This window comes from Cetorhinus maximus, chromosome 21, assembly GCF_964194155.1.
Source record: "Cetorhinus maximus chromosome 21, sCetMax3.hap1.1, whole genome shotgun sequence".
NCBI lineage: Eukaryota > Metazoa > Chordata > Chondrichthyes > Lamniformes > Cetorhinidae > Cetorhinus > Cetorhinus maximus.
In genome coordinates this window covers 2,654,488-2,678,423 of record NC_135899.1, presented here as the reverse complement: position 1 = coordinate 2,678,423, position 23,936 = coordinate 2,654,488, and the positions used below count along the sequence as shown (strand labels likewise).

At 47.8% G+C, this 23,936-nt stretch overlaps 2 protein-coding genes across 4 annotated transcripts in view; one reads left to right on the top strand and one right to left on the bottom strand.

The window, feature by feature from the left end:
* Positions 1 to 4,912, top strand: part of vars1 (valyl-tRNA synthetase 1) — an 87,780-nt gene extending 82,868 nt beyond the window's left edge. The window contains exon 31 of the mRNA XM_078566444.1: positions 4,343 to 4,912. Coding sequence (XP_078422570.1) covers positions 4,343 to 4,411 — 69 coding nt within the window. The 3' untranslated portion in view covers positions 4,412 to 4,912. The remainder of the gene's footprint in view (positions 1 to 4,342) is intronic.
* A 5,887-nt stretch (positions 4,913 to 10,799) lies between these two features.
* LOC144695562 (suppressor APC domain-containing protein 2-like) lies at positions 10,800 to 23,605 on the bottom strand. Of its 3 annotated transcripts, none has more exons than XM_078566441.1 (5): positions 23,061 to 23,605; positions 19,690 to 19,836; positions 18,098 to 18,199; positions 14,781 to 14,903; positions 10,800 to 12,390 (listed from the first exon to the last, which is right to left on the bottom strand). In XM_078566441.1, the coding sequence occupies exons 1-5, from the start codon at positions 23,136 to 23,138 to the stop codon at positions 12,262 to 12,264; spliced, it is 579 nt and encodes a 192-aa protein (XP_078422567.1). In that variant the 5' UTR covers positions 23,139 to 23,605; the 3' UTR covers positions 10,800 to 12,261. The 3 variants fall into 3 exon arrangements, with proteins under 3 accessions (XP_078422567.1, XP_078422568.1, XP_078422569.1); XM_078566442.1 differs by having other exon boundaries at positions 18,098 to 18,154; positions 23,061 to 23,166; XM_078566443.1 differs by lacking the exon at positions 10,800 to 12,390 and having other exon boundaries at positions 13,497 to 14,903; positions 23,061 to 23,166.
* Between the last annotated feature and the right edge of the window lie 331 nt (positions 23,606 to 23,936).

Sequence of the window (23,936 nt, the reverse complement as noted above, 5' to 3'; positions counted from 1 at the left end):
GACTACAGCAAGGGAGTGTCGGTCTGGTCACTGCAGGACTGGCTGGTTTTCTGTAGTGTCATAACAACTATATTCTAACCCCGTGCTGTACCTGTCCTGGGAGTGTTTGATGGGGACAGTGTAGAGGGAGCTTTACTCTGTATCTAACCCCGTGCTGTTCCTGCCCTGGGAGTGTTTGATGGGGACAGTGTAGAGGGAGTTTTACTCTGTATCTAACCCCGTGCTGTACCTGCCCTGGGAGTGTTTGATGGGGACAGTGTAGAGGGAGTTTTACTCTGTATCTAACCCCGTGCTGTACCTGCCCTGGGAGTGTTTGATGGGGACAGTGTAGAGGGAGCTTTACTCTGTATCTAACCCCGTGCTGTACCTGTCCTGGGAGTGTTTGATGGGGACAGTGTAGAGGGAGCTTTACTCTGTATCTAACCCCGTGCTGTACCTGTCCTGGGAGTGTTTGATGAGGACAGTGTAGCGGGAGCTTTACTCTGTATCTAACCCCGTGTTGTACCTGTCCTGGGAGTTTTTGATAGGGATGGTGTAGAGGGAGCTTTACTCTGTATCTAACCCCGTGCTGTACCTGTCCTGGGAGTGTTTGATGGGGACAGTGTAGAGGGAGCTTTACTCTGTATCTAACCCCATGCTGTACCTGCCCTGGGAGTGTTTGATGGAGACAGCGTAGAGGGAGCTTTACTCTGTATCTAACCCCGTGCTGTACCTGTCCTGGGAGTGTTTGATGGGGACAGTATAGAGGGAGCTTTGCTCTGTATCTAACCCTGTGCTGTACCTGTCCTGGGAGTGTTTGATGGGGACAGTGTAGAGGGAGCTTTGCTCTCTAATCCATGCTGTACCTGCCCTGAGTCATAGAGACATTGTTCATTTCTTTGATACAAGACCCTGATTCCTACTTGTGTCGGTCCAGCTCCTCCTTTTCGAGGGCAGGATTCCCGGTAGGGCTGGGGTGGGTGGTGGGAGAGGGTAGTTTGAGAACACCATACCCTCCCCTAGACTCCAGAAGGCTCTACTGGGATGGGCGGACGGGCAGGATCCAGACAGCAGCCTTTACCATCCCTCCATCAGGAGCCACTTCACCCATGACAAAACTTTATAAGAACGTTGGGGGGGAATCGGCCTCAGCTGGAGAATTCCGTCCGATTCTGGGCAGCACACTTTAGGAAGGATGTGAGGGCTTTAGGGAGAGAGTGCAGAAACGATTCATCATAATGGTTCCAGGGATGAGGAACTTCAGTTATGTGGTTAGATTGGAGGAGCTGGGACTGTTCTACTTAGAGAAGAGAAGGTTGCGAGAAGGTTTGAGAGAAGTGTTCAAAACCACGAGGGGTCTGATTGGAGTGGATCGAGAGAAACCAGTCCCGCTGGCTGAAGGGCTGTGAACCAGAGGGCACAGATTTAAGGTGATTCGCAAAAGAATCACAGGGAATGAAGGGAATTTATTTTTAGGGAATGAGTGGTTAGGATTTGGAAAGCATCGCCCGATAGGCTGGTGGAAATAGGTTCAATCGTCACCCTCAAAAGGGAATTGGATAAATAATTGCAGTGATACGGGGAAAGAGCAGGGTAGTGAGACTACCTGAATTGCTCTGCAAAAGAGGCCGGCACAGACACAATGGGCCGAATGGCCTCCCTGTGTGCTGTGCTGCGACGAGGACAGACATTCAGGTTTTGCTCCCATTACCAGGTGCCCCCTGCCCTCTCTGCTGAAACCACTTTCTGAGCTCACTTGTTTAAACATTCATGTGAGAATCATAGGGTCATCTGGGTTAATGATGTTGGCCGAGGGACAGATGTTGACCCAGTGCCCTGGGGAGAATTCCCCAGCTCTTCTTCAAAACAGGGTCATTTACTTCCACCCGCAAGGGCAGACAGGGGTGTGGGGGTGGGCCCTCGGTTTAACATCTCATCTGACAGGCAACACCTCTGACAGTGCAGCGCTCCCTCAACAAGTGATAGCTGAGATTTTTGTGCTTGAGGTCTCTGCCGTGGGTCTTGAACCCACGACCCTCTGAGTTGGAGGAGAGATGTTGGTGCCCACCGTGTTCTAGCTGCCATTGTCCGCCTGCACGTGTTTGCCGTCCTTGAGGCTCATACTGAGGCTAAGGAAAGGGACAGAAATCTGCTGTTGGCAGAATCGTAAAACCGTAAGATGCAAGCCGGTGCCCACAGTCACACGAGTTGTGGCTCTTACAATATTTACAGCCCAGAAACAGGCCATTCAGCCCGACTGGTCCATGCTGCTCCTTGTGCTTCCACACAAGTCTCCATCCACTCTTTCTCATCTAATTCCATCAACATATCGTTCTATTCCTTTCTCCCTCGTGTGCTTAAAGCTCGAGAAGAGTATCGAGAAGTATATTCTCTGGAAAGTAGAAGGTTAAAGGCTGGTTGGATTGATGTTTTCAAACAGATAAAGTAGACAGCGGGGAATTATTTCCACTGGGTTAGGGAGGCACGGCCTAAATATTAAAGCAAAACCTTTCAGGAGTGAATTCAGGAAACACTTCTGCACATAAAGGCTGGTAGATATTTGGAATTCTTTTCAACAAACGGCAGTTGACGCTGGGCCATTGGATACTTATAACAGATTCACAGAGTTTTTATAGCACAGAAAGAGGCCATTCGGCCCATTGTGTTTACACCGGCTCTCCAATTGAGCAATTCCTAGTGCCGTTCTCCCACCTTCTCCCTGTAACCCGGCACGTTCTTCCTTTTCAGATAACAGTCTCATTCCCTTTTGAATACTTTGATTGACCCTGTCTCCACCACACTCTCAGACAATGCATTCCAGACCCTAACCACTCGATTGACCCTGTCTCCACCACACTCTCAGACAGTGCATTCCAGATCCTAACCACTCGATTGACCCTGTCTCCACCACACTCTCAGGCAGTGCATTCCAGACCCTAACCACTCGATTGACCCTGTCTCCACCACACTCTCAGGCAGTGCATTCCAGACCCTAACCACTCGATTGACCCTGTCTCCACCACACTCTCAGGCAATGCATTCCAGACCCTAACCGTTCGATTGACCCTGTCTCCACCACACTCTCAGACAGTGCATTCCAGATCCTAACCACTCGATTGACCCTGTCTCCACCACACTCTCAGACAGTGCATTCCAGACCCTAACCGCTCGATTGACCCTGTCTCCACCACACTCTCAGACAGTGCATTCCAGATCCTAACCATTCGATTGACCCTGTCTCCCCCACACTCTCAGACAGTACATTCCAGACCCTAACCACTCGATTGACCCTGTCTCCACCACTCTCAGGCAATGCATTCCAGATCCTAACCACTCGTTTGACCCTGTCTCCACCACACCCTCAGGCAGTGCATTCCAGATCCTAACCACTCGATTGAACCTGTCTCCACCACACCCTCAGGCAGTGCATTCCAGATCCTAACCACTCCATTGACCCTGTCTCCACCACACCCTCAGGCAGTGCATTCCAGATCCTAACCACTCGATTGAACCTGTCTCCACCACACCCTCAGGCAGTGCATTCCAGATCCTAACCGCTCGATTGAACCTGTCTCCACCACATCCAAAGGCAGTGCATTCCAGATCCTAACCCTGTCTCCACCACACTCTCAGACAGTGCATTCCAGATCCTAACCACTCGATTGACCCTGTCTCCACCACACTCTCAGACAGTGCATTCCAGATCCTAACCACTCGATTGACCCTGTGTCCGCCACACTCTCAGACAGTGCATTCCAGATCCTAACCACTCGATTGACCCTGTGTCCGCCACACTCTCAGACAGTGCATTCCAGATCCTAACTACGCGCTGCGTGAATAAGTTTTTCCTCATGTCACTATTGCGTCTTTTGCCAAGCACTTTAAATCTGTGCCCCCTCATTCTCGATCCTTTCATGAATGGGAACAGTTTCTCCCCATCTACTCTGTCCAGACCTCTCATGATTTTGAACACCTCTATCAAATCTCCTCTCAGCCTTCTCTTCTCTGAGGAAAATAGTCCCAGCTTCTCCAATCTATGCCCGTAACTGAAGTTCCTCGTCCATGGAACCATCCCTGTGAATCTAAATCTGAGATTGATGGATTTCTGTTAACTTAAGGTATTGAGGTATATGGGGTGAAGGTGGGTCCTTGGCATTGGGCCACAGATCAGCCATGATCCTATTGAATGGAGGAACAGGCTCGAGGGGCTGAATGGCCTCCTCCTCTTCCTAAGTTCCTCTTGAATGCAGTTGTGCTGATTGGCTCACTCCACCCCTCTGTGGTAGCCTGAGCCTGATTTCCACTGTTCCCTGGGTAAAGAGGTTTCTTGCTTTTCATTTGTATCTGCTGGTTTGTTTCACAGTTGAAGCAAATCGAGACGGAATTGCAGAAGGTGGAAGCAGGTATCGAGAACTTTGAGAAGATGATCTGACTGATAAATGGAAGGAGCCTCACATGGAATTTATCCAGACCTCTTCCTGCGACCCCTGGTCATTGCGAGAGATGAAGTCATCGTGAGGCTCCGAGCCTGGTCGCAGGATGCGAGCTGAATTCCGATTTGGGCTTGGGGAAGTTCGGGTTGTTGGATTGTGGGTTACGTTAAGATAAGTGCAGCGTCCGCTCGTCCTGCCCTGAACACCCGCAGGTTCCTGCTCTTTCACTAAGTTACAGACGCCGGATGTTGGAATGCCCCGGCCTGGGAGGGAACACCCTGATCTTCCTGCTTAGGCCGGGATTTTCTGCTCCGATGTTCCGGCCCCTGACACAATTCGGGAAGTTACACTCACACTCGCCCTCACTCTCTCACACTCGCCCTCACTCTCTCACACTCGCCCTCACTCTCTCACACTCGCCCTCACTCTCTCACACTCGCCCTCACTCTCTCACACTCACCCTCACACTCGCCCTCACTCTCTCACACTCGCCCTCACTCACACTCGCCCTCACTCTCTCACGCTCGCCCTCACTCTCTCACGCTCGCCCTCACTCTCTCACGCTCGCCCTCACTCTCTCACGCTCGCCCTCACTCTCTCACGCTCGCCCTCACTCTCTCACGCTCGCCCTCACTCTCTCACGCTCGCCCTCACTCTCTCACGCTCGCCCTCACTCTCTCACGCTCGCCCTCACTCTCTCACGCTCGCCCTCACTCTCTCACACTCGCCCTCACTCTCACACTCGCCCTCACTCTCTCACACTCGCCCTCACACTCGCCCTCACTCTCACTCGCCCTCACTCACACTCGCCCTCACTCTCTCACACTAGCCCTCATTCTCTCACACTCGCCCTCACTCTCTCACACTCGCCCTCACTCTCTCACACTCGCCCTCACTCTCTCACACTCGCCCTCATTCTCTCACACTCGCCCTCACTCTCTCACACTCGCCCTCACTCTCTCACACTCGCCCTCACTCTCTCACACTCGCCCTCACTCTCTCACACTCGCCCTCACACATTCACACTTACCCTCACTGTCTCACACACACTCTCTTACATGCTCAACCTCTCACACTCACATCAGACAGGCACACATGCATACTCTCTCACACACACACACTCAGACACAGATAAACACACACACACTCATTCAGACAGACATACAGACACACACATACACACACACACTCACCTTAACACCCAAAATGTTATTAATTGAGGGCTCCGACTCTCCAGATATGCAGCCTCACAGCCTGGCTGCTTGAAATGGCAGAACCCGCTCTGGCTCCAGTCACAGCTGGAAAACACCTGGTTCCATTGGGAAAATGTTGAAGCTGTGTGCCTGGCTGCTCATTGAGAAAGTGAAGCAACGGGATGGCCCTTTACCGGGGACCTACTCCAACACTGAGTGACCTGCTGTAGCCTTGTAGCATTTTCCCTCTTCATTTCCAGCAGGTTTTTGTTTTATTCCAGCCCCCCGCCACCTCTCTCTCCCTCTCTCTCTGTGGTTTTTCAGAGGGGAGCTTTGCGATTCTAATATCTAATGCCAGGAGACCATCACGCTGGACAAGCACAGCCGAGAAAGCTGGAAATGCACACGGGCAATTTCAGCGCTGGGAAACTGACGGGATCGGCTGCAGCGCTGATTTCACGCTCCACCCCGATTTTACTGGCCGCTGGAATGGACGGGAAATAACACCGGGTGCAGATGTAAAGCAGGAATCCCACCCGATCCTGTGCGATCCTAAATCAATGCATTCGGTTAAAATTTGCCCCCGGGACATCATCAGAAGGAAGCCGGGTTAACATTTTGCTTGGCGACTCCTTGATAATACCTCAAACACGACCAAGCAAAGACCAAACTGAGACTTTGGGAGCAATTTTTAAGCGACTGGTTAATTTTTGGGTGGATTTTAGATATAATACATCCTCAGGCGGATTTTGTGTGGTGTTTGTGAGTGTGACTGGACCCTCATGGTGTTGAGTGGTAGCGAAACACAGAGATTGAGACAAGGCTCCTGTTATTTCACCCCAGACTCATTGACCAGCGTTGCAATGCTTCCTTTAAAAATGCCAGGCAGATGTGCTTGTTCTCTCGCACCCCCCCCCCCAACAACTTGGAACCCCCCCCCGACTGTGCTGAAGTTTGAAGTGAGTGGCGTGGATGTGGATGGGCAGAGCACGGATCTGTTTTTGTTCTTAAGAAGTTACTCTCTGCATGTGGCAGGTGCAGATTGTTGGTTAAAGCGGGTTTGGCGATTTGTGTGTGTGTGTGATGGGCATTGGGTAGTTTGGAGTTTTATTGGACTTCCTAAATGAACTTTCACTACCAGTCAGCCCGAACCCGAATGTGGAATAAGGAGACGATTCCCTCCCAAACTCTGGGTTTTGTTTTTTCCCTCTCCTCCGCCAGATTTCAAGAAGTTTGACCGGCGCTGTCGAAATAACCTTGTTGCTGCAAAGAAATAGACCCTCAGGTTTGCACCCTGGCATTCATTTCCCCCACACCCTCCCACTGCTTAAACTCAGAACTGATGATTTCTGGCTGATGTTATGGGTACAAGGGGACCGGGGGGGGTTTTGGGGAAAAGAGGGAGAAATCCTGCCCTGGATGAACCGGGAGGGAGGGTGGAAGAGATGTTTGGAACGGTTGATAGTCGTGGTCATGACATACACAGGCGCTGCCTTGCAGGGAGAGAACAATCTGCAAAGAAAAGGATGTTGTTATTCTTCATGGATCGAAGTGTCTAGCAGTATTGGGTCTGCTGCAGCATCAGTGCAGGATGTTCAGTGTTTTGGTGGGACTCAGACTTGTGTCTCACGGTGGTAGTTTTCTACTGTACCTTCAACCGGCTCTGGAGATCTTGACCTGATAGCTACCGTCCTATTTAACTCTTTCCCACCCAGTTCCCTTCCCGCCTCCCCAACCACATTCAACTTCCTTCACCCCTCCCCACTCCTCCCTCCCTCCCTCCATACAGTTTGCCACAGTTGTCCGCTTGAAGACAGGCACAGTGACGGTGTTTAAATAAAGTTTATTGTTTCATTAGGAATCCTTGTCTTATTTTTATTCAGTCTTCAGTGCTTTTTTTTCTGTTGTTAATGTCTGACACCAGGGGGGGACAGGACAGTGTCTGACCCACTGTCTCACCCAGTCCCAGAGGGGGAAAGGACAGTGTCTGACCCACTGCCCCACCCAGTCCCAGAGGGGGGAAAGGACAGTGTCTGACCCACTGTCCCACCCGGTCCCAGAGGGGGAAAAATCGTGTCTGACCCACTGTCTCACCCAGTCCCAGAGGGGGAAAGGAAGGAAAGTGTTGTATCGAGAATCACCAACCTCCTACCTGGCTGCGCAAACCGATGGTCAATTACTAATTTCAGAGCCATGGGTGAGCAGCAGTTAGTTGAATCACTCCGGTTTTGTGTTCAGATGCACCACGGTGTCCAGAGTCTAGGATCCCTCTTGTTCACAGAACAAAATGTGGAGCGGTAATAAGGGACAAGAGTTTACATCCATTGCAGGTAAGATAGCTCATCATTATCCTCTCAATACGTATTTATTATTATTTCAGTATGTGGCTTTTACCAACAATGATGTATTGATGCCAGAAATACATAGTCTATAATTATTTTGGTGCCTATAAAATTTCTTTTTATAGATCAGTGGAGCCATGCGTCTGTGGGAAATGAGGATAACCTAGTTTTGCCTGAATGATTTAAAAACAGCAATCTCCCTCTTTCATGTCAGAAGTACAGCCTGAGTCGCTTGGCTTCTCAAAATAATTGTAATAGAAATCCTTTCCTAATTCATATAGATAAGGCAATGAATTAAAGAGAGGGAGGGACCAGCCGTAAGCAGCCTGGGAAACAGATGGGGTTTGTAGATAAGTGCCCCAGGGCTCAGTCCTGTAAGCTGCAGCCTGTAAATCTGTCTGCAGAGTGGGTGTCCAGCTCCCTTGTTTAACCATTTTCTTCCATGAAGGCCCTCAAGCCTGACTGGAGTACCACTCAAAGGTTTGAGAGCAAGACTGAGGGAGTGCCGCACTGTCAGTGGTGCTGTCTTTTGGTAGAGATGCTAAAACCCATGGGCCCCACGGTCTGCCCTCTTGGGCAAATGGAAAACACCCCATGGTCACAATTATGCAGAGGACCATGCTCTGGTGTCCTGGCCAATGTTTATCCCTTATACAGTGACAGCACTCGTCCATTCCATTTCCTCCTGTGTGTGTGAGCTGGAGACTCTGAATTGTAGTCCAGTGTGGACTGCTGACAACAGGATGGAGCCAGACAGACTTATGAGTGACAATGGGACTCTGACCAAGAGAATCGAACAGCACAGAACAAAGCCGTTCGGCCTATCTGTGCCAATTCCTTTTTTTCTTTTCAAGAAATATAGACATCGCTGGCAGGGCCACTATTTTGTTGCCCATCCCTAATTGCCCTAGAACTGAGTGGCTTGCTAGGCCATTTCAGAGGGCAATTAAGAGTCAACCACATTGCTGTGGGCCTGGAGTCACATATAGGGCAGACTAGGTGAGGAGGGCAGATTTCCTTCCCTAAAGGGCATTAAGGAACCAGATCGGTTTTTACAACAAATGGATGATGGTTGTCATGGTCACCATTACTAAGACTAACTTTATAATACCAGGTTTATAGATTTAATTTAACCTAGCCTGGTGATGATACCACTACGCCACTACCTCCCTCTCTCCTTTTCTCTTTCTCTCTCTCTAACCTATGCAACCAGTTGTCAAATGGGTGATCAGCAGCAGAATTGTATGCAACCACCATCTGTAACCTCATGGTCCAGCATATCCCCCAATCTACCATTACCACCAAGCCAAGGGATCAACCCTGGTTCAATGAAGTGTGCAGGAGGGCATGCCAGGAGCAGCACCAGGTATACCTAAAAATGGGGTGTCAACCTGGTGAACCTATAACACAAGACTACTTGTGTGCCAAACAGCAGAAGCAGCATGTGGTAGACAGAGCTAAGCGATCCCACAACCAACGAATCAGATCAAAGCTCTGCAGTTCTGCCACATCCAGTTGTGAATAGTTGTAGACAACTAAACTAACAGGAGGCAGAGGCTCCACAAATGTCCCCATCCTCGATGATGAGGGAGCCCAGCAGATCAGTGCAAAAGATAAGACTGAAGTATTTGTGTTCAGTCAGAAGTGCTGAGTGAACGATGCATCTCAGCCTCTTCCTGAGGTCCCCAGCATCACATTTGCCTGGCTCCAGCCATTTCGATTCACCCGGGCCCTGACAGCACCCTGGCAGTAGTACTCTTGGCTTGTGCTCCAGAACTTGACCATCTACACCCCTCTCTGCCCCCAGCAATACCCCCCACCCCCTCAATTCCCCTTGCCACCACATCCAGCCAAGCAGCTCCAGTACAGCAACAACGCTGGAACTTACCTAAAAATGTGGAAATTTGTCCAGGTATGTGCTGTGTACAAAGAGGGAGGACATATCCAATTGTGGTCGGTCACTCTACTCTTGATCATCGTAAAACTGATGAAAGGGGTCATCAACAGTGCTATCAAGTGGCACCTGCTCAGCAATAACCTGCTCACTGACGCTCAGTTTAGGTTCTGCCAGGGTCACTCAGCTCCTGACCTCATTACAGTCTTGGCCCAAACATGGACAAAAGAGCTGAACTCCAGAGGTGAGGTGAGAGCGTCTGCCCTTGACACCAAGGCAGCATTTGACCGAATGTGACATCAAGGAGCCCCAGCAAAACTGGAGTCAATGGGAACAGTGGGCAGTGGGGGGAGCAAACTGAAGTCATACTTAGCTGAAAGGAAGATGGTTGTGGTCAATGCAAAAGGTTGGCACCACCTTAAACATTCACTCGCTCCACCACAGACGCACAGTGGCAGCAGTGTGTACCATCTACAAGAGGCACTGCAGGAACTCACCAAGGCTCCTTAGACAGCACCTTCCAAACCAGTGACCTCTACCACCTAGAAGGACAAGGGCAGCAGATACATGGGAACACCATCAATGGAGGTTCCCCTCCGAGCCACTCACCATCCTGACTTGGAAATATATCGCCGTTCCTTCACTTCCTTCACTGGGTCAAAATCCTGGAACTCCCTCCCTAACAGCACCGTGGGTGTACCTACACCACATGGACTGCAGCGGTTCAAGAAGGCAGCTCACCACCACCTTCTCAAGGGAAAACAGGGATGGGCAATAAATGCTGGCCTGACCAGCAATCCACGAAAGAATATTAAGATTGCTGTGGATTCCTGACCAGCAAGTAAGGTCAAAAGTATACCACCCACCTCACCAACCCCACCTCACCCCCACCCACCCTCCCCACCTCACCACCCATCCCCCACCCCCATCACCAAGAAAGATGTCTACAATCAGGCCACAGAAAAGCAGGGACCTTTATTTAAGCTGCAATCTTAAAGGAGTGTGATATCTAAACAGGTGAGGCAGTACTGCATTTGAGATACTCGGAATCATCCCTAAATCTCTGCATAGGCATAGTCACAATATCTGTTCATTAATGCATTGCTGTTACTCAACTGGTATTCACCATGGTTTTAAACTCTGAAATTGCTAGCCTCAGATAGCCTGCAAGGAGCAGCCAAGATAGCATGAAGCTCGACTCAGCAATTTTATGAATGGGGACCTTTTCTATCGTTCATGGCCACTATATATGATGCCGATGGGCAGGGCTTCATGATGGGCAATTATGCCCATATCGAAATTGAAATTAGGGATTGTGGTGAAATTGCCAATTTTAGCGGCCTCGCCCCCCCACCCCCCCTCCCTATCTCTAACCTCCTCAGGACCCGCAACCTTCCACAAAACTCTGCACTCCTCCAATTCTAGTCTCCAGCGCATCCCTCAGTTCCTTCACTCTAGCAATGGTGGCTGTGCCTTCAGCCTGGACCCTTAGGCTCTGGAATTCCCTCCCTGAACCTCTCTACCTTACTTTCCTCCTTTAGGACACCCCCTTATAAGCCTATCTCTTTGACCGAGCTTTCTGTCACCCATCTTAACGTCTCCTGATGTGGCTCGGTGTCAATTGATTTTCCGATTGGGCGCTTGCAAAATCGATGAGAATTCTATCATTTCGGGTGATTTCTGATGATGGTCGGTCAAGTGTTCTGCTGACACCACCCTCTCAAAACTGAGATTGTTATCCTTCGAGAAGAGAAGATGAAGGGGAAATTTAATGGCGGTGTTCCAGAATCATTGCTCTTAGAATCATAGATTCTAAGTTGCAGCACATGAGACCATTTGGCCTGTTGTGTTCCATGCTGGATTTCTCAACTCAACTTGTCCCACTCCCCTGTCTTTTCCCAGCTGCCCCATAATTACCCCCCACCGCCGACCCTCCCCACCCACCAGCCTCCCCCCCACACCACCCCACCCCCCAGATAATCGTTCAGTTCTCTTTTGAATGTCTCAATTGAACTTGCCTCCACCACGCTCTCGGGTAATGCATTCCAGATCCTAGCCACTCACTGCGTTTTATTAAAAAAAAGGTTTTCCTCATGTCGCTCTTGCTTCTTTTTCAGTTGGTGGCCTCTGGTTCTCAACCCTTCTGCCCATGGAAACGGTTTCTCTCTCTCTGCTCTGTCCAGACACCCCCTCATGATTTTCAACACCTCTATCAAATGTCCTCTTAACCTGCTCGTCAGAGAACTGGCACAGACACAATGCGACGAATATCCACTTGCGTTGTAACCATTCCGTGATTCTTTGATAAAACTCCCAACATATAATATTCCAGCTAGACATGAGGCCTGGGGAGCTGGGAAAATTCAGGGCAATCCTGACCCCATTGGTGAACATGTTAACCAGTGCCTCGAGCAGCTGGCCTAGACAAAGATGGAGCTGCTCCAGCTGGACTGAGCATGACCTTCGAACTGAGCCTCCAACAGCTGTTTGATGAGGACCGCCTTCTCCTGTTCCAGATGTGTGATCCACTGGCTTTTCTTCGACACTTCCTGTTGAACAGAAACTCAGTCAGCATCATGGTCCATTTGCATTCCCATATCAGGATGTAACCAGACGGGGAGCCGGAAGCTTTAGGTGTAGTGGTAATGTCACAGGACTAGTAATCCAGAGACCCAGGCGAAGGCCTTGGGAACATGGGTTCAAATCCCGCCAAGGCAGAATTTAAAATCAATTAATAAACCTGGAAATGAAAGCTAGTCTCAGAAATGGTGACTACGACAACCATCATTAGTTATTGTAAAAACCCATCTGGTTCACTAATGTCCTTTAGGGAAGGAAATCTGCCACCCTTACCTGGTCTGGCCTACATGTGACTCCAGACCCACAGCCACTCAGCTCAAGGGCATTTAGGGGTGGGCAACAAATGCTGGCCTTGCCAGTGATGTCCACATCCCATGAAAGAATCAAAAAAAAAAGCTTTAGATGCAGAACTGAGTGTAGCACCAGTGGTGAAACATAGAATCATGCAGCACAGAACAAGGCCATTCGGCCACTGTGCCTGTGCCAGCTCTTTGAAAGAACTATCCAATTAGTGCTCTCCCTGCTCTGCAGTTTTGCCCTTGTCAAGTATACCTCCAAATCCTTTTTTGAGTATTACTATTGAGTCTGCTTCCACTGCCCTTTCAGGAAATGCATTCCATCAGTGTCGATTACCAGAGGACACAGATTGAAGTTAATTGGCAAAAGAACTGAGGGGGAGGGAGGAGAAGGGGAGAATTTTGTTTTTAACACTGCGTGGGTCATTTTGAATTGGAATATGCTTTCTCCAAAAGATTTCTCGATGAATCTCAGGATTATTGGGTAATCCAAGTTTGTTGCTGACACGGAGATTGGTGGTAGAGTAAGCAGCTTAGAGAGGAGCATAAAATTATAGACAGACGTTAACAGGTTAAATAAGTGGGAGAACTTGTGGCAGATGGATTTTAAAGCAGGTTCAATGTGAGGTCATCCATTTTGAACCAAAACAGTATAGATCCCAGTAATTTTGAAATGGTGAACAGCTAGGAACAGTGGAGATCCAAAGAGAATTAGGGGCCTCTGAACATGGGTCACTAAAATGCAGTTGTTACATACAAAAAAAGACCAACAAGGCTAATGGAATGTTAGGCTTTGTAACTAAAGGGTGAGAGTATAAAGTTATACAAAGTCCTTGTGGACAGCATCTGGAGTACTTTATATAGTTCTGACCACAGCACCTTAGAAAATAATATATTGGTCTTGGAAGGAATTCGCAATCACCAGAATGTTACCATGGTTCCAACTAGATTACAAAGAGAGTTTCTTTTTATATTCGTTCATGGAATGTGGGTGTTGCTGGCAAGGCTAGCATTTATTGCCCATCCCTAATTGCTCTTGAGAAGGTGATGGTGAGCTGCCTTCTTGAGCTGCTTTAGTCCATGTAGTGTAGGTACACTCACAGTGCTGTTAGGAAGGGAGTTCCAGAATTTTGACCCAGCGACAATGAGGGAACAATGAGGCGATACATTTCCAAGTCAGGATGCTGAGTGGCTTGGAGGGGAACTTCCAGGTGGTGGTGTTCCCATGTATCTGCTGCCCTTGTCCTTCTAGGCGGTAGTGGGTTTGGAAGCTGCTGTCGAAGGAGCCTTGGTGAGATGCATCTTGTAGATGGTACACACTGCTGCCACTGTGTGTCGGTGGTGGAGGGAGTGAATGTTTATGATGGCTAGGGTACTGATTGCATGAACTAAGCTTGTGTTCTGTAGAATATGGATGGTTATAGATGATTTGATTGAGTGTTATAGGATATTGAAAGTAATTGTTTGGGTAGATAGAGAGAAATCTTTTCCTTTAGTTGGGGAACTTTAGGACAATGTGGTGCAACCTTAAAATCAAAACCAGGCCATTCAGGAGAGAGGTTAGGAAACAATACTTCACAAAAAGGGTGGTAGAAGAGTGGAACTCTCTCCCAAAAAAAAGCATTAGATGATAGCTCAATTATAATTAGAAGCCCGAGAACGATCGTTTTTTGCTAGCCAAGAGAAATGGAGTCTAGGTGGGTGGATGGAGTTAGGGTACAGGTCAACCATGATTTCATTGAATGATGGAACATGTTCAAGGGGCTGAATGGCCTCCCCCTGTCCCTGTGTCGCCCTTAAACTTCCTGGTGCCTGAGCTCCAGAGGTGCTAAGGGCCAATACCTGCCACCTAACTGTTGACAAGTACACCCAACTCAGTGACACCTCATTGAGCCTGGGCCTGTGTGGCTTAACACCAGACCCGACAGTGTTTTGTTTAAATTGACACTTATCGCTGAAAAATGCCCATTGGCCCCTACTGCTCCAAAGTTACCTCCGTGTCCTCTAATGCTAATGGTTTCTTTGGAGAAATTGATCATGAATAGTCCACAGACATTTTATACCTTGGTCAGAAAATAATTTTGTTGTTTAAGGGAATCCAGGGTCCGTTGTTGGAATCTCCTGTCCTTCCTTCTTGACAGATGTTCAGCGTCAGGCTGTGCAGTCCGGTGGTGAGGCAGCAACATCTGGAACAAACAGTGAATATTCAGGTGATGAGAAACCAAACTAAGGTTTTTTAATTTGCAGCTTTTATTCCTTCAATATCTTATTTAAATAGTTTGAGCTGCTCTCATTATTAATTAAACACCAGACTGATTAATTTAAGAATATGTGTGTCCCTGAAAAAAGAGACATGCTGTCAAAGCTTTTCGTCTCGCACTCATCAGGACAGCATCACAAGAATACCAAATTTCAAAGGGAACTACAATTTATACCACATGAGAAGAGGGTGCTCTGGTGGAGGCATTGCTCTAGAGAATCAACCAGGGAACAGTTAACCGCCAAGCTACCGCAAGGCCACCTTTACTGGTCAATATGCACATTGGGATTCCGACAGTTCCACGCGCTATAACATTGGCCTTATTGGCAACCTCTAAACAGAGCCTGAGCCATTTGCTCACCATGCAAGTTTGATGCTGAAATAGGGCACATCAAAGACACCCTGCGAGATAATGGCTACCCCGGTCAGATCACTGCTTACTGTATATTGCACAAACTCATGAATGGGCCTAAAGCTGCCACTTTTGCTCTTGAAAAGTGCCCGGTCTACCTCAAATTACTTACTGGCAGATCGTATCAAACAGTTTGTCCCTTTGGCTATTCGCAGCAGGCAAAGTACTAACTGTACCCAACCAGCCCATGCTTGCAAAACTCAAAACATAGTGCCCAACATTAGATGTCATTCTCCCGATTGGACAACACATGTTAAATAATCCTGAGTGTGCTAAGAATTACACTGACAACCAATTCAAGATTATCAGTCAGGCTCACACTTACATATGCTAGAGGCTACATTTATTCACAAACAGGGCCCTGTCCTTTGCAAAAAAAGAAAAACAAACGTGTCCACAAATTGCACATTTTTCAACTGAACAAAAGTTTGGGGGAAAGCCATTCCCCCGGATCCTTCCCCATGGCAATGCCTTGAACAATCAGATTAATCTTGCCTGGTTTGAATTTAAATAAAAGCTTGGCAGTTAACTGTTCCCTGGTGCATTCTCTATGGCAACACCTCCATCAATTGGGATCCACTTGCTAATCAATCAGCACGCTCTTGTCATGTAGTATAATTGTTGTCCCCTTTGAGATTTGGTATTTTTGAGATTCTGTCCTGATGAGTGCAAGACAAAAACTTTCAATAGCGTGTCTCTTTTTTCAGGAATTCTCAAGTTCTGTACCGCCAATCGACAATTTAAGAATAATTTGGGCTAAGGTAAGGGACGTATTTGAAGCTGCTAACAAATATTTTTCATCTTCTGTCCAATGCGTTTTTCTTGGGTGACAAGGAAATTAGGATTTTAACCTGCAGACTGCATCACGGTGAATCAATTGCTTCCCAATACTTCCTAGTTAACTGTGCCAATTTAAGTAATTAAAGGAAAAGAAAGAATTCCTTCTTTCATGACCTTCAGACATCACTTTACAACTATTGAAGTACTTTTGAAGTGTGATCACTAGTTTTTAGGAAACTCTGCAGCCAATTTGCACTCAACAGTGAGATATTGACCAGATAATCTGATTTTTGTGATGATGCCCATGGGGCAAACATTGAGCAGGTAAATCCCCCCCTGTTCTTCTTCAAAATTAGTGCCTATGGGATCTTTGACTTCCAACTGAGAGGACAGACCGGGCCTCTGGTTTAATGTCTCACCTAAAAAAACTGCACCTCCAGCAGTGCGGCATTCCCTCAGTACTGAACTGGGGGGTGGAAGCCTAGATGGGTGGACTGGTTAATAACACAAGAGAATAATTGTTTACACTCAATATAATGTCTGTGACTCTTGGCCATGGCATTGTCTTCTGTTATTTTTAATTTTTCTGGAACAGCAGAAGCAGGTTAGACTATTGGATCAAGTTAATACTGAAGGCCACCTGTTCAGAGCAGAGGGGATTAGCATGAGCAGATGCACAGTAGCTCACTGCTCTCCTCTTGGTCCCTCCGCATGGTTGAGTGGCATCCTGGCAGTGGACCAATTTCCTGCCGCAAACCCACATTCCAGAGTTCTGGAGGAAGTAGTGGAGGCCTCAGAGTGAATCCGTATTCCCTGTCTGAATCCTAGCCCAGAGATAAAGGAGCTATCAGCTGTCACTCAGCAGGTAGCACACTTGCCTCTGAATCGTAAAGTTGTGGGTTCACATCACACTCCAGAGTCTTGAGAACAAAACCCAGGTTGACACTCGCAGTGCAGGGCTGAGGGAGTGCAGCACTTTCAGAGGTGCCATCTTTTCAATGAAACATAGAAAACAGGAGCAGTTGTAGGTCATTCAGCCCTTCGAGCCTGCCCCGCCATTCATTATGATCGTGGCTGACCGTCTATCTCAAAGCCGTGCTCCCGCTCTCTCCCCAGACCCCTTGATGCCTTTAGAGTCCAGAAATCATCTATTTCCTTCTTAAATATATTCAGTGACTTGGCCTCCACAGCTTCTGTGGTAGAGAATTCCACAGGTTCACCACCCTCTGAGTGAAGATGTTTCTCTTCATCTCAGTACTAAATGGCCTACCCCGTATCCTGAGATTGTGACCCCTTGTTCTAGACCCTCCCAGCCAGAGGAAACATCATCCCTGCATCCAGTCTGTCCAGACCTGTCAGAATTTTATACGTTTCAATGAGATCCCCTCTCATCCTTCTAAACTCCAGTGAAAACAGGTCTAGTTGGCCCAATCTCTCCTCATACGACAATCCTGCCATCCCAGAAATCAGTCTGGTGAACCTTCGCTGCACTCCCTCTATGGCAAGTATATCCTTTCTTAGGTAAGGAGACCAAAACAGCACACAATACTCCAGGTGTGGTCTCACCAAGGCCCTAACAGCTGCAGTAAGACGTCCATGCTCCTGTGTGAGATGTTAACCTGAGGCCCTGCCTGGCTCCTCAAAAAGATCCCATTGAAATGTTTTGGGGAAGAGCAGGGGAGTTCTCCCTGGTGTCCTGGGCAACAACTACCCCTGCACCAACCTGACGAAAACAGATGAACATTATTATAGTGTATTACTTTTTTGCTGCGTCTCCCACCTTACAACAGTGGAGACGCTTTGAAAGTACTTCATTGGCCGCAAAGCGCTTTGGGATGTTCTGAGACTCTGAAAGGCACTTTCAAAATGCAAGTGTCTTTTTTTCTTTCTTTAAGCAGGGCTAACAATACAAATAACAAGGAACTGACCCTCTCTGCATTGGATATGAAATCACAGAGGCAGTAGTTGACATGCTGGATCTTGTCCTGAAGAAGAGAGACACGGTTTGGGAGCGAATTGGAAGCATAATCCTGAGAGAAGGGGGGGAAATGTTATAGATATCAATGCAAGTTAATATTTAGGTGTCAGCTTTCATATCCCAGTTCCCAGCTCCCTTTCCTTTTGAAAGTGCCAATAGTGCACACAAGCGTTGGAATCTTTCCCAAGTCCCACATATAAAATGTCATTTAGGATCAGCGTGAATGTTGCCTCATATGCTCATACATACATGTGAACATACGAATTAGGAGCCTGCTCCGCCATTCCATAAGATCATGGCTGACCTAATTGTAACCTCAACTCCACATTCCCGCCTACCCACCTATATAACCTTTTGCTCCCCCCTTTATATCCTGGCGCACCCCGTGACCACATTCCTCACCACCAACTTGAAATTTTCAGTCCCTGGATCGCGACACCCCAGTTGCCAAAGGCCACTCTCGTAGAATCATAGAAACTTACTGCACAGAAGGAGACATTTCAGCCCATCATGTCCATGCTAACTCTTTGCTTTGATCAATCCAGAACTAACCCCAATTGATTGGGCAGGATGGAAATCCAGCATTGCACCCGATCACGTCAGTTTTTTGATTGGTGGGTTAGGTAAAAATTGCTCCCACTCACTTCATCAAAGCCCATATCATGTTGCCACCGTTGGGGGAGACAGTGGTGTAACATCACTGGGCTAGTAATCCAGGGGCCTAGGGCCACAGGTTTAAATCCTGCCTTGGCAGCTGGTGGAATTTAATTAATAAATCTGGAAAATGAAGCCAGTTTCAATAATGGTGACTATGTGCAACCATCATCAATTATTATAAAGGGAAGGAAGCCTGCTGGCCTCCATGTGACTGCAGACCCACAGCAATGTGGTTGACTTTGAAATGGCCTAGGAGGCCACTCTGTTCAAGGGCAATTAGGGATGGGCAACTAATGCTGGCCTTGTCAGTGATGCCCACATCCTATATACATGTTCAACCTCCTCTTAGCCTCAAGCCTGTATATCAGGACATAGAAATAAGAGTAGTAGTAGACCTTATGGCTCCTTGAACCTGTTCTATCATTCAATAAGATCACATTTTTAAATCATTCTCGGGACGTTGGCACTCATTGCCCAATTGCCTTATGAAAGTGGTGGTGAGCCACTTTTCTGAGCCATCAGAGTCCATGTGTTTTAGGCCCACACACATTGCTGTGAGAGAGGGAGTTCCAGGGTTTGGACCCAGCGATGATGAAGAAGCAGAGATATAGTTCCAATTCAGGATGATGCATGTGACTTAACAGGTAACTTGGAGGCAATGGCGTTCATTGCCTTTGCCATCATTGTCCTTCTAGGTGGTAGAGGTTGTGAATTTGGGAGATCATGCCTGATCTTCTAACTCAACTCCACTTTTCCCACCTGTCCCCATATCCCTTGATTCTGCTACTTATGTCAGGTCTCTGCTCCTAACTACGTAGTCATCTTTCCCTGGTAATTAGCCTTCCAAGAACAGAGCCAAATCTAACATTTCCATATGGTGCTCACGTTATCTCCCAAACCCTCGCTGCCATGTCGCAGTCTCTGGTCTACGCCATGGATCTCCTGATGATACCAATTCCGTGCCCGGTCCACCATCTCCAGCCCATGCCATAGGACATCGCGCTGCTGCTCCAGCTCCTTCATCCGCTTCAGCTGAAAGAGATATCAGTTTTCCGTCACTAACTCTCATGGATCATGTGGGAATGAAACGACTCAGTGAGTTGCAATCTCCTATTGTTTTTTTATTGGCAGGGGTTGGGGTGGGTGGTCGGGGACATATGCTCGTGCAGATGTGGTTTGCCCACTCTATGCCCGTTATGAAGTGATAACACTATGGGGAGGTCACCATTGCTTGATGCCAGTGGATCTCTGATGCCATGTGATCGGTTGCTTGCTGAAACAGTAGAGGAAGGAGCCAGAGACGATTGAAGATGGTGTGGATCTCACCAGAGCCCTGGAATTGCTGTGGAAATGCACCACTGAGAAATTCCTTGGTGTCAATATTTGTCCAAGTACGTTCCAGTGAATCACCTTAGGATATTTCACTGCACTAAATAAGGGGAAATAGTGGGGTAGTGATCCAGTTACTGAGGCTAGTATTCGGGGGGGGGGCACAGATTCAAATCCCACCATGGCAGCTGGTGGAATTTAAATTTAATTAATAAAACCTAGTCTCAGTAATGGTGACCATGACAACTGTCGTCTATTGTTGTAAAAACACATCTGGTTCACTAATGTCCTTTAGGGAAGGAAATCTGCCGTCCTTACCTGGTCTGCCATACATGGGACTCCAGACCCACAGCAATGTGGTTGACGCTTAACTGCCCTCCAAAATTGCCTAGCAAGCCACTCAGTTCAAGGGTAATTAGGGATGGGCAACAAATGCTGGCCTTGCCAGTGACACCCACATCCCATGAGAAAATAAAATGCAAGTTGCAGTTGTTCAAATTGCCCCTGTGGTGCGTTGACTAAAGCATAAAACCCCACCTCTTGCTATCATAACAGAAGAAAGCTAATAACTTTGAAGGTTGTGGGTACAATCCCCACTCCAGAGACTTGAGCCCAAAATCCAGGATGACACCCCCAGTGCTGCACTGTCAGGGGTGCCATCTTTCGGTTGAGATGTTAGAATTGGGCCTCATCTGCCCTCTCGGGTGGATATTAAAGATCCCATGGCACAATTTTGAAGAGCTGGTAAGCTCCCTCCAGTATCCTGACTGACATTCATCCCTTAACAAACACCCTAAAAACAGATTAACTGGCCATTATCACGTTATTGTTTGTGGGAGCTTGCTGTGCGCAAACTGGCTTTGGCATATCCTACAGTGAACAATGAATGTCAAAAGTGAAAAATGTAATTGGTTGTGAAGCGCTTTGGGACGTCCTGAGGTTGTGAAATGTGCTACAGAAATGCAGGATAAGCAGTGTGATACTCAAGGATATGATATTGCCCATAAGACCATAAGACATAGGAGCAGAAATTAGGCCATTCGGCCCATCGAGTCTGCTCCGCCATTCAATCATGGCTGATAAGTTTCTCAACCCCATTCTCCCGCCTTCTCCCCGTAACCTTTGATCCGCTTACCAATCAAGAACCTATCTATCTTGGTCTTAAATACACTCAATGACCTGGCCTCCACAGCCTTCTGTGGCAATGAATTCCATAGATTCACCACTCTCTGGCTAAAGAAGTTTCTCCTCATCTCTGTTCTAAAAGGTCTTCCCTTTACTCTGAGGCTGTGCCCTCGGGTCCTAGTCTCTCCTACTAATGGAAACATCTTCCCCACGTCCACTCTATCCAGGCCTTTCAGTATTCAGTTTTTGTTATAGTCACTTCCGGGCAGGAGCCTAAAACTGTGGATGTGGGGGGCTTAGTTACGCCAAAGACAACAATGCAAAAAAGCCTTTTTCACGAATATTTCTATGCATGGACCCCTATTACTGTTCAAAGTGTTTCTTCTCACTGCAGTTCCAGGGCTCTGGTGACTCATCTATTTTTAGTGTCTGTTTAAAATGGTGTTTAAATGCCCTTCATACACTAACATTGCTTTTAACAAAGGATCTCATTGAAAAGAGTGCAGCCGCTGTGGGTCCCTCTAACAATGGGTTCACAAGCCAGTGAAACCTGATTGAAATTCACCCCGGCAATAGTTATAATTGGGGATCCTGGTTTTTGCTAACACAGATGAATGATTTGGGAGACTGTGTAAAGAGTTGGGGTGCAGTGGGCCTCAATTTGATACATTGCAACATTAGGAATTACAAGAGGAGGCCATTCGGCCCCTCAATTTGGGGTGATAATGTCACTGGACTAGTACTCCTGAGGCCTAGGCTAATGCTTCTGGGAACATGGGTTCAAATCCCTCCATGGCAGCTGGTGAATTCAATTAATAAATCTGGAATATAAAGCCAGCCTCAGTAAGGGTGACTATGAAACTATCATTGATTGTTGTAAAAACCCATCTGGTTCACTAATGTCCTTTAGGGAAGGAAATCTGCCGTCCTTACCCGGTCTGGCCTACATGTGACTCCAGACCCACAGCAATGTGGTTGACTCTTAGTTAACCTCGCAAGCCATTCAGTTCAAATGCAATTAGGGATGAGCAACAAATGCTGGCCCTGTCAGTGACGCCCACATCCCATGAAAGGAAAAATAATTCTGCATTCAATTCAATCATGTCTGATCTGCATCGCAATTCCATTTATCTGCCTTTAATCCCTTCACCTCCCAAAACCTATCAATCTCAGTCTCAAAAGCTTCAATTAGTGGGTTTTGTGCGAGAGAGAGAGAGAGAGAGGGAGAGAGAGCACTCTATGATTTTTTTTAACCACCCTTTGTGTGAAAATGTGCTTCCTGATTTCACTCCTGAAGGCTCAAATTTTAACATTACAATTTCAAGTCACTTTAAAGGTGGGGGCGGGATCTCAATATCGGGGCCCTTTGTAAAAATGGATTCTCGGTATCATCCTAAAGGGCGTTTTACAACTTCTGTCAGATAATGATGTCAGTGTCTCAATATGCACTCGATAACAAACAGCTGCATCAACACTTCTTTCAGGGGCATTCATCTCTCAGCCCAAAAATCGCTAAAACTTCCACTAAAGTTTGCAGATGCGCGTAAACAAAACAAAAGATCGCCAGAGGTGATAGCCAGCTTTGAAAACTATCGCAACTTCACTGAACTGCCCCCGTAACAAGGGAGCACTGCACCTTTAAGGACAGGTTAACCTCCCAACTAGTGGGAGGAGGTGGGGTGGGAAGGAGGGGGACACAATTAGGGCTACCCAAAAAAAAAAGGGTTCAAGATATACAACTTCTTCCTGTACAGACTACGAAGCCGAAATAAAAAGGGAGCGGTGAAGAATAAACAACTCACCCATAGGAAGAAACTGGTTGCTTCTAGGCTGCTGTGCAGAGGGATGATGAGGAGGGTGTAACCAGGTTGCATAGGCATGGGGGAAGGGGTGTGTGTGTGTGTGAGTGAATGAAGCTCAGGGCGCCTCTTCACACACCCCCCCCGCCAACCCCACGACCAACAGCAACCCCACCAGACACTCCGTCAGAGGGGATGGGTGGTCAAAAAAGCTGGCGGGTGCATGCGATCACTGTGTCTCCAGTGCACGCAGACACACACACACACACACACACATGCGCCGACGGGGGCGAGGGGAATCCACAGTTCTCCCAGGCTGAATCTAAGGCCCAGGGGGTTGAGGCACAGCGAGGGAGAGAAGTGAGTTGCTGCAGCCTGCCCACTGCTCGTCATCCAGCAGCCTCGCCTGGCCCAGGCTGCAGCAGCAATGAAGCAGAGGAGGTTGCCCCACCTGTTAACGGAGATAAAACAGGCTCTGGATTATAACCAGAGGCCAAACGGCAGCTTTGATTTTTTTTCTCCCTCTATTTCCAACAATCAACATTGCTGACTGCAGCAAAGCCCCAGCTCTGCCAATGCAGTCCAAACTTTTAACTCTTTCTTGACTCTATTCTGTAGTTTTTTTTCTCTGTCAACAAGAAAAAAATCTCTTCCCCCTCACTCCCAGTTTTCTCCCCAATTATCATGGCTGGCACTGTCTGAGGTGCCATCTTTGGAGATCCTGGTTCCGCCCTCCCGCAGTGGGTGATGGTGCCATAGTGGTAATGTCACTCGACTAGTAATCCAGAGGCCCGGGCTAGTTCTCTGAGAGCGCGGGTTCAAATCCCACCACGGCAGCTGGTGGAATTTAAATTCAGTTGATAAAATCTGGAATTATAA